Source organism: Centruroides sculpturatus, unplaced genomic scaffold, assembly GCF_000671375.1.
Source record: "Centruroides sculpturatus isolate CEXI.00-Female unplaced genomic scaffold, Cexi_2.0 scaffold376, whole genome shotgun sequence".
Lineage (NCBI taxonomy): Eukaryota > Metazoa > Arthropoda > Arachnida > Scorpiones > Buthidae > Centruroides > Centruroides sculpturatus.
The window spans coordinates 159,221-174,021 of record NW_019384863.1 but is presented as its reverse complement, the minus strand read 5'-3'; the positions used below and the strand labels follow the sequence as shown (position 1 = coordinate 174,021).

Below are 14,801 nucleotides of genomic sequence, written 5' to 3'. Positions count from 1 at the left end.
ATTCGAATTTTATGTTCGAATTTAATTCGAACAAATTCGAACAAAACATTCGAAATAGAAAGCCACTTTCAACCACTTTCAGCCTCATATCTCCCGCACCCTTATAGCTATCGAGACGCAACCACCCCTATGCACGAATGGAGACTTGGGGCTACTACCACATACAAACACCATTCACGTGCGATGTGTAGTTTTGGAGAAAAAGTGAAATATAGGGACATACATGTCCATTTATATATATATATATATAGATTACAGTAGAACGTCGGTTATCCGAAAGAATTCCAATCGGCAAATTTAATTTTCGCTAGTGCTGTAGCGCTGCAATCTTTGGTTATATCTTGTGTTACTCCAATATTTTTTGTTTGTGTATGTGTTTTAGATGGCAGCGCTGTCACTTTTGTGTGATGTTTTTCTGAGGACTGTGTCGTGCTGAATCGAACGTTTTTGATACTAGATAACTTCTAAAGTATAATTTTTTTGTTTTTATAGTTTTGAATATACTGTATTTATTTTGTTTGTAAAAAATAAAGAAATAATTTTTAACGATACAATAGCCACGATAATTATTTTAAAAAGTTATGTTAGGCTTAACATCGATGAAAATTCAACACAAAGCGACACGCAACGGAGAAAAATTTCAACACGGGATAGGTTAATGTACTTTTTCGTACACAATCGGTTATCCGAACAACTCCAGTCCCCAATTGATTCGGATAAACGACGCTCTACTGTATTTACAAATTTACTGTGTTTTCATAATTGAAGAGCTTGGTGAAAGGAGGAGGTAATGGCATTTTTATGAATTTGAGTTAATGAAGAGGTAAATGACTATAGTGAAATATAGTAAATTCCCTTTAGTAAATGTCTGTAGTAAAGAGGGTTTACTGTAATAAACAATTCAAAAATTACCTTCATCCATTCTGCAGTTTGGTGATGGAAGAAGGCAGTATATGCTACTAGCAGAAGATGGAGAAAATTATATTTACTCTCTTCAATGCCAAGTGTAATTACTGCCCTTTTCCACAATTTGCCACAGTACAATCAGATGACATTAAGGTCTCACTTTCTTTCTAAGCAGTAGTTGCATCATGCATTGCATATGAATACTTTGCATTATGCATGTGACCTGCTGTTTTTACCATGGATAAAAGATTGTGGCCTTTGGATGCCTTTACAAGAAGCCTGTCAGACAGGCTTATGTTGATCCCATTGGAGAGGATGAAAAAGATGAAAGTGATACTAGTAATTCTGGGAAAGATGCTACAGGCTGCAAATCTGATGATTCTTGACTTTCTGATAGTACTTGGAATTTTATCTTCAGCAACTCTGGTTATACTGTATAATGAAGGAATTCACACAATAACTAAATACATCCAGAAGTACAGTACATGCATATTTGGACAGATGAAGCTGATGGGAAAAGTGAAGAAGTTGGCAGCTGTCTGTAGGCATTTTTTGATGTCTCTGGCATCTAAGGAGCACATCTGACTGCATGGTTAGATTCATAAATAGGCCAAAACAAAAACTTTGGGGATCTTTGTGAGAGGCAATATGCAATATTTAATATAGAAAGGTGTTTTCAGTTGTATTGACCACAAATTCCTGAGTGGTCCACACCATGCTAGATTAGGACAGAGATTTTAGGCCATATTGAGGTGAAATTAGAAAACATCAGCCCATTTATTAATCATTAAAGAGACATTATTTGTGATGCTCAGCATAGAAACTAATTTAAGATCAGAACATCTACAGTTTTTAAAGAAATAAACTACTACTGCAGTTGTCAGTAACACAAAAAATAAAAAATGAGGCTGAGGAAAAGATTCATTTTCAAAGTGGCATCAGGTGTCTTTGGAATGACAATGTGGGATCATATAAATACAAAGAATCCTGTAATGAAGATGAGCTTTGGAAATGCATTGATTGTAATAAGAAACGGCCATGGCATGTGTCATTCTACATGTCCTTCACCTTCAGCATGGAAACAAATTCATCAGCAAGGAAAAGATCAATAACATAAGCAAATATCCTTAATACCTAACCTTATCAAGCTTTCTTTCTGAACATTACATGTGCTGAAGACAATGTTGTGTCATAATGAGTGTGTTCTATTATTATGTTCTTGATAAAAATATGCATCATTATTTTGTATTCAATATTATTGGTATTCAAACTTGTTTTTTCAATGGTCAGGAATGTAAACCAATAATCAAACATCCGAATCCACAAAGTCCTGAAATTAAAATGTAACTGCAGATCATTTCTCGTTCCAAAGGAGTGAGTTTCTCCAATTCCAATGCTGGAATTTCTATTATTAAATTTTCTCCTCGTTCATTTCTCGATTATCATCCATGTCGACATTCTTTGGAGCACAGAAGTAACTGCAGATTTTACACTTTCATTTTAGTGTATGTATGTACAGCAAAGAAAATATTTTTAATGGAGAAGAGTGACATTTTTCAACATATACATGCTTTGTAAAAATTCTAGAGATTGACTAGTGTTGCATGTTGCATAAATTCTATTTCAGGCTATTATGTAGTATGACTAAATTTCTTTGGCCTAAAAATTTCAGATTCATAGAAAACCTCAAACTTACATTTTGCAAGTTACCTCCTTTTTTTTAGCCCTTCAATTACAAAATATTAATTGAACAAACATTAATAACAATTTACAATGTATTTAACAACTTTCTAAGATGTCTAAAAAAAACTAAAATTTTTTAATAAGAATTTTTAATACAATAGTTCAATCCATTTTGGAACATGTCTGCAGTTTGGTACTTGCACAGTTTTTCAGTATCTTGTATTAATGTTTTATTGCTTGAATATCATCTTTGGCTTCATCTGTTTGATATGCTCATTCTCAAACAATGAAGATTTAAACATGATATGACATAATTGATGAAAATTATAAATGGATATGTTAACTGATATATTTTTCAACTTTTACATTTTAAGATATTCTACACCAAAATACTCAGAAACCTTTATAATGCAGTCTATTTTGTTAACATAACAAATGTTTTCAGTCAAATTAATTGACCTCCTTCAGGATCGAACCAAAAAATTGAATCTGCGAAGTTGTAGATTTTTAAAAAACGTTCTAGAATTCCCGTTTGGAAAAGAATTTTCCATTTGGCAAATTAAAATTTTTTGGTTCAAACCTGAAGGAAGTCAGTTAATTTGACTGAAAATGTTTGGTACATCAACAAAATAGACTGCATTATAAAGGTTTCTGAGTATTTTGGTGTATTATAGTATTGCAGTTAGAGATATAGTTAAGATATTCTGTTCATAAGTATCAATTATTTTGTAATATTTCCTTTGAAAATTATTGCTAGAACTATGGACTATCATAATTATTTATTGTAGGTGTATAGATTTATATGTATATATATTTATATTTAATGATTTATTTCTATTGCATTATATGGTAGTTGCTCATAAGAAAGGGTAATGTTGAAAGTTGTGAATTTTTAAATTTTAATAATAAAACTGAGAAAAATCAGTGAAAAATGATTTATTGTTGATATTGTAAGGCTTATTAGGGAAACTGTAGTAGGAAAAATTTTGAAAATCATTTAAATTTATCAAAGAAAAATTTTTTGAATAAAAGCACAAAACTTCTGTTAAATTCATACACAAAATAATTTAATGAAAATATACAAATAAATACCTTTTGTTATGCATAACACTTTAAAATAAAATTAGATCACATTTTGTTCTCAATAGGTTTATATTCATTTAGAGTTTATGATAATATTTAATGTATTTAAATAGAGTCATTCCTTGCTTATGCTGCAGTTACCAAAACAGACTCTAGGGAGAAATGGAGTTAGGCAGAAAAATAAGCATGACACTAAATGTATATTTTACATAATAAATTTAATTTTACATCAAAAATTTAACATAACAAAAATTTTTGTACACTAAGAAATGAGAGAATCTTAACTGTTTCAAGTTAGTTGAGAACAATCCATTACAACTCAAAAAAATCAAAAATTGAAGACTGGTTCATTTTGTTTTTTAAATTTTTTAATAGGCACAACAATGCTTCTAATACTTGTTGAGCTGCAATTTTCAAAAATTGTAGACCTACCATATAAATTTCCACTGGTATCCATCTGTGTCCTTCCTTCCTTAATCCCAAGAACAGAGTTAGATCGATGAAAGTCAAAACCAGATTTGGAAAACTTAGGGACAACAAGCCCTGATTAACTATACATTAACTTCCAGTTTGCACCAGAAGTCATGTTATTTCATTTCAAATATTTCCCCTAAACAGAGTTAGGTGACTAGCATAATTCTATCGTTAACAGAAAAAGGATGATGCACAGGGACAGGATACTAAAACAGAAAACATTGTAACAAAAAATTTCAGCCCAGTATCATGGTGGTGTCACAATAAATAATTGCTCATTTTAAAGTTCAAAAATGCATTTGGTGACTGGATGAATGCTTACAAAATGATCAGTATGGTTATATGCCATTGGAATGGAGAAATGCTGAAAACAGCATTGTTCTTTTTAATTATCAATATATATAATTTTTTTAGTTATGCAAAGAAAGCATTAAGTTTTACATTTTGTTTTAAAATACAGTATAATTTATCAGTAATCGAAATACTACATAACATTACAACATTGTTAAGAAGTTTTCATTGTGTTCAAAAGTTAATTCAAATCTGCAGTTAGGAAAAATCAGTTGACAAGAGATACATGCACGTGATGATTAATAATAGGAGTGAAATATGAAAAAATAAATTGTTTGCAGCTTGCATATTTCAAAATTTTTTACGTGATTTAAAAAAAATATATTTAAAAAAATCTCTTATAACAACAAATAATTTTTATTAACAAAACCAAGTATTTTTCAACAACAAATTCACAGCTCATAAATAAAAGTCAAACAATTTAATTATGCAATAGCCAGTTCTCTCTTTGTTGTCGTAACATTTTGTTCTTTCTCAATAAAATCCTCCTGCAAATTAAAAAAAAAGTTTAACATTTATAGTTTTAATTTCAATATAACTACTGTAAAATTATTAAGACTACACAATTAATTCAAAATAGGTTTAAAAACCTGGATAAAATTAAATCTACAAGGGTTGTCCAGAAAGTAATAATCCATTTGCTCATAGATGGTGTATAGAGTGACAGATGTCAAACAGGAAAGGTCAACTATACTTAGTCACACATATACTTTTCTCAAAGTAACTTATGCATTACTGTACAATTCAACATAACAGTTGATTGAGTGCATTGTACAGTTGTGGTGTATCATCAAAATTGCAGCAAAAATTAACAATCCTGTGGCATACAAAGTGTGTGCTGTTATTTGGCTTCTGAATGCTGATAATATTTGTCTAAAGGACAATCATCATTGTATGTAGGGTGACAATGCAATAGGCTGCATGGGGCCATTCAAAACAAGTGATGTGGCATTATCTGAAACTGTTATGCTCCTTTATGATAATGTGCATCTTCACACGACTCCAAAGAACACAATGCTTCAATGCTTTAATTCTGGACTGTAGGCAGGATGTTCTGTACTATCCCGTCTAAAGTCCAGAATTAGCTCCCAATTGATTTCCAGCTGCACACCATCCTGCTTAGAGCCCTAATTTAATAAAATCAATGCTACTTATATACTAGCTACCATGCCAAGCTTCATCTCTTAATTGTTATCCCATCCTCAAATATTAAAAGAAATAAATGCCATTTGCACACACATGTATCCATGGAATTTTTTCATGTTTTTTATTTTACTTTTTTGGATATAGGAGTCAAAATGTGGAGATTGGCAAAAAACTTGAAGATCAAATTTGACACAATTCCAATACTTTCCTCTGTCTCAGATGAAAAAGTAATATCTAATAGTAAAATTAATATTAAATAAAATACAATATTCACAAAAATTGTTTATTATGGTTCTTTTTTTGAATGAAGTTATTCATTTTGCTTTGTTTTACATAGTTTTTCTTTTTAACTCTGCTAAATCCCTGGCTTGATCATCATGAGAATTGAAAAATGCTTCAGGTTACATTTCTAACCATGTCAACACTGTTTCTAATGCAGTAAATCAAAATCAAATTTCATGCATCAGAAGCCTTTGACTCAGTAATCTTACTTTTCTATTTATACTGTAATAAATAAAATCTAACAGTAATGTTGATAATGAGCTAGGTTGATAGTGGGCTTACAGAAAATCACCAATCTTTATTATATAAAAACTGTAATTTGTGGAATTAGTACTATGAAATTGATTTCAGATTTTTCATTATATGTATTTTATTTATTTATATGGACAAATAAAAATATGTATAATGAAAAAATAGAATTCTTTATGCCCATCTGTCTGCTATCTATCAACACATTAAACTGCATTGTTGCCAACCATCAACCTTTTGGACTGAGAATATACCTTTGGAAACAGTTGTCAACTTGCTAGCCTGAGCTAGAAAATCCGTCTTTCTGAGTTAACATGTATTTAATTCAATGTCTTCACAAACATGGATTTACAACCAATACTAAAAGTTTACTAAACTCCTAAATATACTAAAACTCCTAAGTTTGCTTGTATGGTGATTCTTTGAGAAATTGCCTACTCATCATCATTAATATTGTCTTTGACTTCAATGCTACTGTATGCATTTAAGAATTTCAATGAAAGCTTTAAATTTCTGATTAAAGTATAAAAAATAACTTTTTTTCATAATTAACTTTTTATATAATATTTATTACATATGTTAAAATGTACTATTACTCTGTAAAAAATTAATTTTATGAAGAAACTGTAACATGCCATTGATCAAGCACCAATGAAAGATGTAATATTTATCATTGGTGACTTTAATGCAAAGGTTAGATGAAGAAATAACTCATGGTATTTAGCTGGTAGATTTGGTTTAGGAATATGTAATGAAGCTGAATAATACTTCATTGAGTTTTTACATAAATGTGTCCTTTTGATTTTGTTAAGATCCAGATACACTTGAAAACTATCATGCTACAATAAATTATTGGTTTATTTTGTGTATTAAGAAAGCAAATTTTAATAATAGTTTTGTTTGTTGCCAACTTTTATTTTCAACAGCCTAAACAATGACTGTACACTTGGATGTCACCAAATGGACTATACAGAAATCAGTGAGACTATATTTTTGGCAAAAACAGATAGATCAGGGGTGGCCAAAACTTGGCGCATTGGACGACTACAAGTGGTGCTTCAGTCGGTTCCGAGCAACATTGGCTTCATAGCAATTATGAATATTAAATAGGAAATTAATTTTTTACAGTGTCTCTTGGCAAGTGTATTTCTTACACAATTAGGTGCACTCGACCTGTTGACCTTTTTTTTTTTTTTCCTTGTACGTTACACGATGCATTCGTGTTCATGTGCACCACTGATGTCATAATGTCATATAGAACTATTTTATACGGGTAGCTACACTACAACCGCATTTTTCATTGCTTGTTCTGTGGCAAATCTGAATTTTTGTCTTATAAATTGAAATACCTAAATAAGGGGTGGCCGAAATTTTTCTCCGCCCCAAGCTGCTAACACTCATGGTACACCACTGCGCATGTGAACTCGTCTATCAAAAAATTGGCGCATGGTATGCAAAAGGTTGGCCACCCCTGAGATAGATAAACTCTAAAGAGTTTTAAGATCTTGCATGGTATTAACCGTGGATCTGATCACTAAATACTAATTGAAGAAGTATGCCCAAAATTGAAAAGGTACAAGAATAGATTCAATACCAACACATTTCAATTCAGATAACACCCACTCAATATACATTAGCAGTCTTCAATAGATTCAAAAGCTGATCTCACTGATAGAGAATCAGAACTCTAAAATGAACTTAAAACTATCATAAAAGAAGAAACTACAAATCATATACCAAGAGAGAAGAGAAAATAAAAGACATCCTGGCTTTCAAACAAGGCCACTGAAATAGAAAACAAGAGCCAAACAGAAATGAAAGATCTTAAACTTTTCCTCCAACATAAGTATAAATATCAATAATTAATTTTAAAAGTATCAAATATTTTACTATCTATATGTACAGATAGTAAAATATTTGGTACTTTTTACCATACAGTAAATTTAAACAAATAGTATAGAAAGCCTTATGCCATGTGTGTTGATGTACAGTAAGATTAAAGCTAAACCCTTATAATTCTTTTTTAAACTGTGCTCCCTAATGCAGACTTCTACTCTAAAAAATGCCACCAATATGGCACTTGTTTAAATGTTCTGTTAACTTAACAGGAGTTCCACTGCACATAAAACAAAGGGGAAAGAATTGAGAGAACAGCCAACTGCTCCCTAATCTGATTATCTGACTCAACTGTATTTGCACACTTGAGTCTGAGCATACAACAATATTTTTAAATTACAGTAATAATAATAATATTACTCACCAAATTATATATCACTTTAATTATTAATGAACAACTTGGACAAGTGGCTATTTCTTCACCATTAGCAAGATCTTCCTAAATATAAGCATACAAAAAAACATAAGTTAAAACCAAAACTTCATACAAGAATTTTTGACTAGATATAAGAATGACATACAGTAGAACCCCTCTAGTCTGCCCTCGGCTAGTCCGTCACTTCGGTTAATCCAACCATGACTCACCGTCCGTGGCGTTCTTCTCTGTTCGTTACAGTATATGTTTTACATTGTGTGTACGTGTACAGTTTTGTGTGTGTTTTCAACATGTCAGGAGAAAATTTATGAAACATAAATACAATACTTTTTCATTAAATGAAAAATTAGCAGTGCTACAAAGACTGGACAAAGGGAAGATTGTTTATTTTACTTTTTTCTGATAATCCGACCTTTTTTGCGTTCTGACCATACCCCCAGTCCCAAAGGTGACGGATTACAGGGGTTCTACTGTATTAATTTCATAACAACCTGTCAATATCAAACAACTTATAGATTAAAAATTATCAAGAAAAATTATTGTTTATTTACTAAAAATAAAAAAGCAAGACAAAAACAAATACTATATAAAGATTACCAAGCAGAGTGATATTTTATTGATTTACATTGAAAATGATTAATACGTACTAACTTACTTTAGTAATTTCAAATTTATCTCCACATGGGCAAGGATAATAATAGGTTTCAGTTAACTCGTCATACTCAAAATCTTCAATTTCGACTTCATCATGAAATACTGACATTTTTTAAAAATTTGTTTTCTTAATATACGAAATAAATCAATAATATATTGAAGCGTGATAGATTTCACGTGTATCCGAATCGCAAAAATTTCAAAAGGAAATTACGTAATACATTTATGTGAAAACTCAGTGTTGCCAGGGATCTTAGCAGGAAAATTACGAGTCCAATCTAAAGAACAGATTTTTACAAATTTCATATATAGATATAAATGTTAATATTTGTCGAGCAATGTCAACAATTTACGAAAATTATTACTTAGAATTTAGAAATTTCAAATTATGTATTTAAAAAATAAATATGGAATAATTTTATAAATGTATTTATATAGTTTAAATATAAGTAAATAATATCAAAATAAAAATGTGTACTGTTATGATCACATATATGTATATGTATATGTATATGTATATATTAAAGCCGCTTTACTAGGTGAGGCGCTTAATGTTTCCTATAAGAAGCTCTTTGTTAACGATTTAATAAGAAAAATAATGACGGCCGATCAGTTATGGCTTCGGCGTACAGCAAGAGGAATCTAGGAACGGATCCAGATAAGTTGAAAACCGCAGGAATTTTTCAGGAGCATTCTGTTCCAAATATGTCGGGTTTTGTTCCTAACCATCCGGCCGCACTTTGTGGGCCTGGCGAATCCCACGATGGGTATCGAAAAAGACTCTCTTAATGCTCACAAAGTGGAAAGAATTTTTTAAATATACGAGTATATATTAATTTTTACGTATTTTATTTTTCATGTATTATTATATTTACTTTTTGCTGAGGGATCGATGAAAAAACATGAATTCCATAAAGAGGTGGCCATTGGCATGGGCGTAGCCAGAGTTTTGTTATGGGGGGGCCTAGTGGAGGCCAACCTGACACAAAATTGAATTATTTCAAATTATTGTTCATTATTGGGCACCGAGCAAGCCGTTCACCTTTTTTTAGTATTCAAAACTTTTATTTTAGCTTTAGGTTTTTACAAATCGACTCAACACTTTTTCGGCTGTGATTTCCTGGGGAGGGCACCAGGTTCCCTGGGAGGGGCCGTGCCCACCCAGGCTCCCCCCTCGCTACGCCCATGGCCATTGGAAATCATTTGATGATCTCTTCGCTGAAGAAAAATCAATTAAATAACGAAATAGAATCACTACATTTAAAACTTTTCGTTTTTAAATACTGAGAACACTGTTTTCGTACTTATTATGAGTTCGACTATGCCCTCATAATAGGAGCGGCCCGGTAATCAGGGACATAGTACTACATATCCGGGGCAGATTATTCATAAAAATTTTTGAACTTCTTACTCGAACTTGAATCTGGGTATCGTACAATAGCAGGCTGATGCCATTACCGCCTCTGTCATCCATGGCATCTAAATAGAACTATTAAAGATCATTAACGTTTCAATATCAAAATTTCAACGCACTTTTTGAAAATACAGAAAAATAATATTTTTGATTAATAGATCGGTTTATTTGTTAATCTTACATTCAATATTATAAATGGGGAACTTTGTTTATGTTCATATTATATTTTGTTTACAGGAGCATAAAATGAACGTAAATTCATTTTTATTCGGCTCATTAGTACGCGAAGTTCAAGATCATTTTAAAGTCAAAATTGCGCTAGAAATCTTTGATAATTTCATGCCTATTATCTTTATCTCATTCAAAAAAAATCCATTGCTCAATCCGATGAATAAATTAAATTTCTCTCTGTAAATTCGTGAAACGCCGTCATCTGAACTGTAGCCTAAAATACTATTAAATATTGATGAGGAGCGTCTGAATACGTTTTGCTTTACTAACGAGAACATTTCGAAAATTAATGATAAAATTCAAATGATTATTTCTTCCATTTTATAAAGTTCGATGATATAGCCCATCAATAGCCACAATGGATAGTCAAACGGAGGTGTTAATTTGTAAATAGTGGCAACATTGTTATCAACTTAATTTTTTTAAAATGATTTTGTATATTTATCGTGATAATTTTACACCTTTTAAACAAAAGTATAGATAAGATAGAAAATTAAAGCAGTATTTGTAAATTAAAATATTGAACAGGTAGGTATTTAAATTGTAATAATGAATAACTTAATTGGTGTGTTTTTAATATGCAAATCAATAATATGAGCACGACTAAAATAAGTACAGAAATTACTTTCAGGGAATTTATATATGTACACATATGTAAACAATTATCTAGATGTAACTTTTACCAGAAACACTAATAGACATACACTGTCGATTTACATTTAATTTACTACTAAATATGATAACAATGTTAAATAAAATAACTCACTGGGCATGTAGTAAGGGCAAATGAATTAAAAACAAGAAAACACTCAAATTATTTAGAATTTAATTCAATTATTTTCTAATAATAAAAAATAGCTGATGATCTCAGTGGTGTTGGTAGTATCATTTCCAAACCATCCTTTGGCTATTGTTTTTATTTAGGCAAAAAAAATAGAATGTATTGGTAAAAAAATATGTATTGTAAAATAATCCTATTTTAATTATGGAATTAGGATTACACAAACATCATAGATTTTTTGTGCAGTCATATATTCATGTTTTCTTTAAACACACTAACAAATTAACATTTATGGTGTGTAGGATCTACTGTATATGAAGCTTTCTTACTATAGATAGATATAGATTTCTTTATTTATTGTATTAAATTATTACCAAAATTTAATTAAGATTAATCTTACACTTACATAAAAATTTACTATTTGAAGTTTTTGTAATTATGTAAAGAAATTTTTAATTTAAACATAATACTCAGTAGATTTATCACTTATTATCCAGATTTTACATACATTCTAATTTCTATAATTTAAATTGGTAGATATCAATGTGTTCTAAATTCAAATGCAATTCTTAACAAGTGTCACTCTACAGCAGGGCTAGCAAACATATGCATGCCCAAAGTGGCATGTAAAGAGAAATCATCTGGCACTTAACATATCATATTATTTCAATTTATCATCTGTCTTTTTCAATCATCCTTTTGGTTTATCATCTGATCATCCTTTTTTCAAGCAGCTATTTTACATTTATTCTAATTAAATCATATTCATTTAATTTATTTAAATATTGTTATTCGAAGTTTAAAATGTCTTTAAAACTATAAACATCCTACAAAACCTGATTCATTACTATAAAGCTATACCAACTACCATATAAAATTAAGCTGTAGCTGATATATAGCCCAACATTATATAGCAGTTGGTGTAACTTTATCTTTAAAGCTAAATATGCTTACTATAGGGCATGTGGCTCAACAAGGTTTGCCATCCCTGTTTTATAGTTGTATATTCCATTTTGTAAATTGTGTCCAAGTTCTGCTTGGATGTTAGAGCTGGACTAAAAAATAGTCTGAAATTTCTCATAAACAAATAAATATTTTGGTTATTTTAAAGTGTGACATTTTACACAATTCTTTGAACAAAAATACTTTTTATAATTAACTTATGTTTGCCTTGATGCGACATGTATTAATATTTTAGGCCTATTTCATTAGTTACATAAGAGATATTGAGGATAGATTATAGGCAAATATAAATGAATAAAAATATCATTTCTTAAGTTTCATTTGTTATGAAATATTGCTTTATATTATTTCAGAAAGATATGGAAATATAAAAATATAGTAAACCCCTGCTAACTTGGACTAATAAGATTCACTCCCTATTAATCCAAGTTAGAAAGTTGTCTGAGTTAGCAGGGTGTTTTCTCTGATGTGGAAAATGAGAACTTGGATATATAGTATAGTAATTTATTATGATCAGCTCTATACAGAAAGTTTACTGAACTGAGATTACATCAGTGAATTTATTGTTATAAGAAATGAGCTCAAAAAATGTCATGGTAGTACAGTATACAGTAATGTAGTCTTTTTAATAATTTACTGACTACAGTAAAATATTGCACAGTATCATGAAGACTTCTGGATATTGAAAACATTTGTTAATTGTAATTTTTCTGTTAAGATATTTTAAATTACTGTTGCAATAAAACTTGAGCAAAAAAAATTTGATGAAGTTTTTTGCAATAGTAATTTAAAATAGTCTGAGTAGCTGTATAACTAAAATTTATCATTATTAATAGCTTATATTTTATAGTTTTTGACTTTACATTTTGAAAATAAAATTTTTATTGATAACTAGAAGTAATTATTGTAGAAAAAATTAAACTTAATTTAAAAAGAAATATCTAATAATTATCTTTACTTCTTTTTTTCATTGTCAGTCTATTTCTATCTTAATGCTTTTAATTTTCAAAATACTGTACAATATAATATAAATCATTAATTTAATATTGTTTTTAAAAATTTTATTTATAAGGTAATCAGAAAATATGGAAGAAAAAATTGTAATTAGAGTATTATTTTTTGCAAAAGCAAGAGAATTAATGGAAACTAGAGAAAAATGCATAGATATAAATTATAAACCAGTAACAGGAAAAATTTTGAAAGAAATTCTTCTTGATATTTTCAAGCCATTGGAAGTTATTAGTGATATATTAAATGTTGCTTTAAATGAAGAATTTATTAATGAAAATGAAATAATCAATTTACAAATGGGAGATGAAATTGCCTTAATTCCTCCAATTAGTGGTGGTTGATATTAAACAATACTCATTTTAATTAAATAACATTGTTTAAAAGCATCACTTTTGTACATATGTAAAAAATTTTGTTCTAAAATGTATATAAAAATTCAATATGTTTGAATATTTAATAAACGTTGTTATAATTTTTAACTAAGAGCAAGTGTGTTTGTTTTTAATTAATGTGGTGTGATATAGATATAGCAAAGATTCTCTCTGAATGACTTAAATGCAAACTGTAATTGAACGAGCCTAACTTATTGTGACATTATCGCAATGCTGGGCTGCAATTTTTAATCATATTAAATTTTAATTTATTGAATTCAATTCAAAATATTTACTCTCGATTTTAGTAGTGTCTCACCCCCTGTAGATCATACTTTTCCTGATGACAGTGTCATATCGGTCATCTAAATCTGTTCAGGAGAAAATTTTGAATTGAAATCACGTGACGACAAGACTGGAAATTTATACATAGTTAATTGGGGCCTCCTGCCCCTAATTTTTCCACATCTGGTCTTGGCTTTCATCTAACTCCGTTCTCGAGATTAAGGACAAACAGCAGATAGTGGGAATTTATATGTCTACAATTTTTTCAAATTGTAGCCAAATTATCTGTAATAATAATGATACAGTAAACGTGTCTAAATCGAAAAAATAATTCGGTACCGTGCGATTCCGGTTTACACAGATTTTACTTTATATAAAAATATATTAAATAAATATTTCGTAAGATATAAAAATACAAAACTTATTTCCATGTTAATTTGAAAAAAATCATATATACTAGTATTCAAATAAACATTGTAAATTCGTGATGAGTGATGATAAACAATAATAGAATAGACTGAAGTTTTTTCCACTTTTTCCTTTTTGTGAGCACTAAAGCAGTCTTTCCCCCCATCCATCGTGATACATGTCTATTATAGGAACAACCAGGTGGTGAGGAACAGACTTGACATATCTGGCACAAAT

At 29.8% G+C, this 14,801-nt stretch overlaps 1 protein-coding gene across 1 annotated transcript; it reads right to left on the bottom strand.

Moving 5' to 3' along the window:
- Positions 1-4,833: 4,833 nt before the first annotated feature.
- LOC111630713 (DPH3 homolog) lies at positions 4,834-9,321 on the bottom strand. Its single transcript, XM_023374856.1, has 3 exons — positions 9,102-9,321; positions 8,435-8,509; positions 4,834-4,985 (listed from the first exon to the last, which is right to left on the bottom strand). The coding sequence occupies exons 1-3, from the start codon at positions 9,207-9,209 to the stop codon at positions 4,923-4,925; spliced, it is 246 nt and encodes an 81-aa protein (XP_023230624.1). The 5' UTR covers positions 9,210-9,321; the 3' UTR covers positions 4,834-4,922.
- Positions 9,322-14,801: the final 5,480 nt, after the last annotated feature.

Coding starts and splice junctions, on each gene's coding strand:
- LOC111630713 (XM_023374856.1), bottom strand. CDS start 9,209: ATGTCAGTATTTCATGATGAAGTCGAAATTGAAGATTTTGAGTATGAC. Junction 8,510..9,101: donor ATAAATTTGAAATTACTAAA/GTAAGTTAGTAC, acceptor GCTTATATTTAG/GAAGATCTTGCTAATGGTGA. Junction 4,986..8,434: donor TTAAAGTGATATATAATTTG/GTGAGTAATATT, acceptor TTTAATTTGCAG/GAGGATTTTATTGAGAAAGA.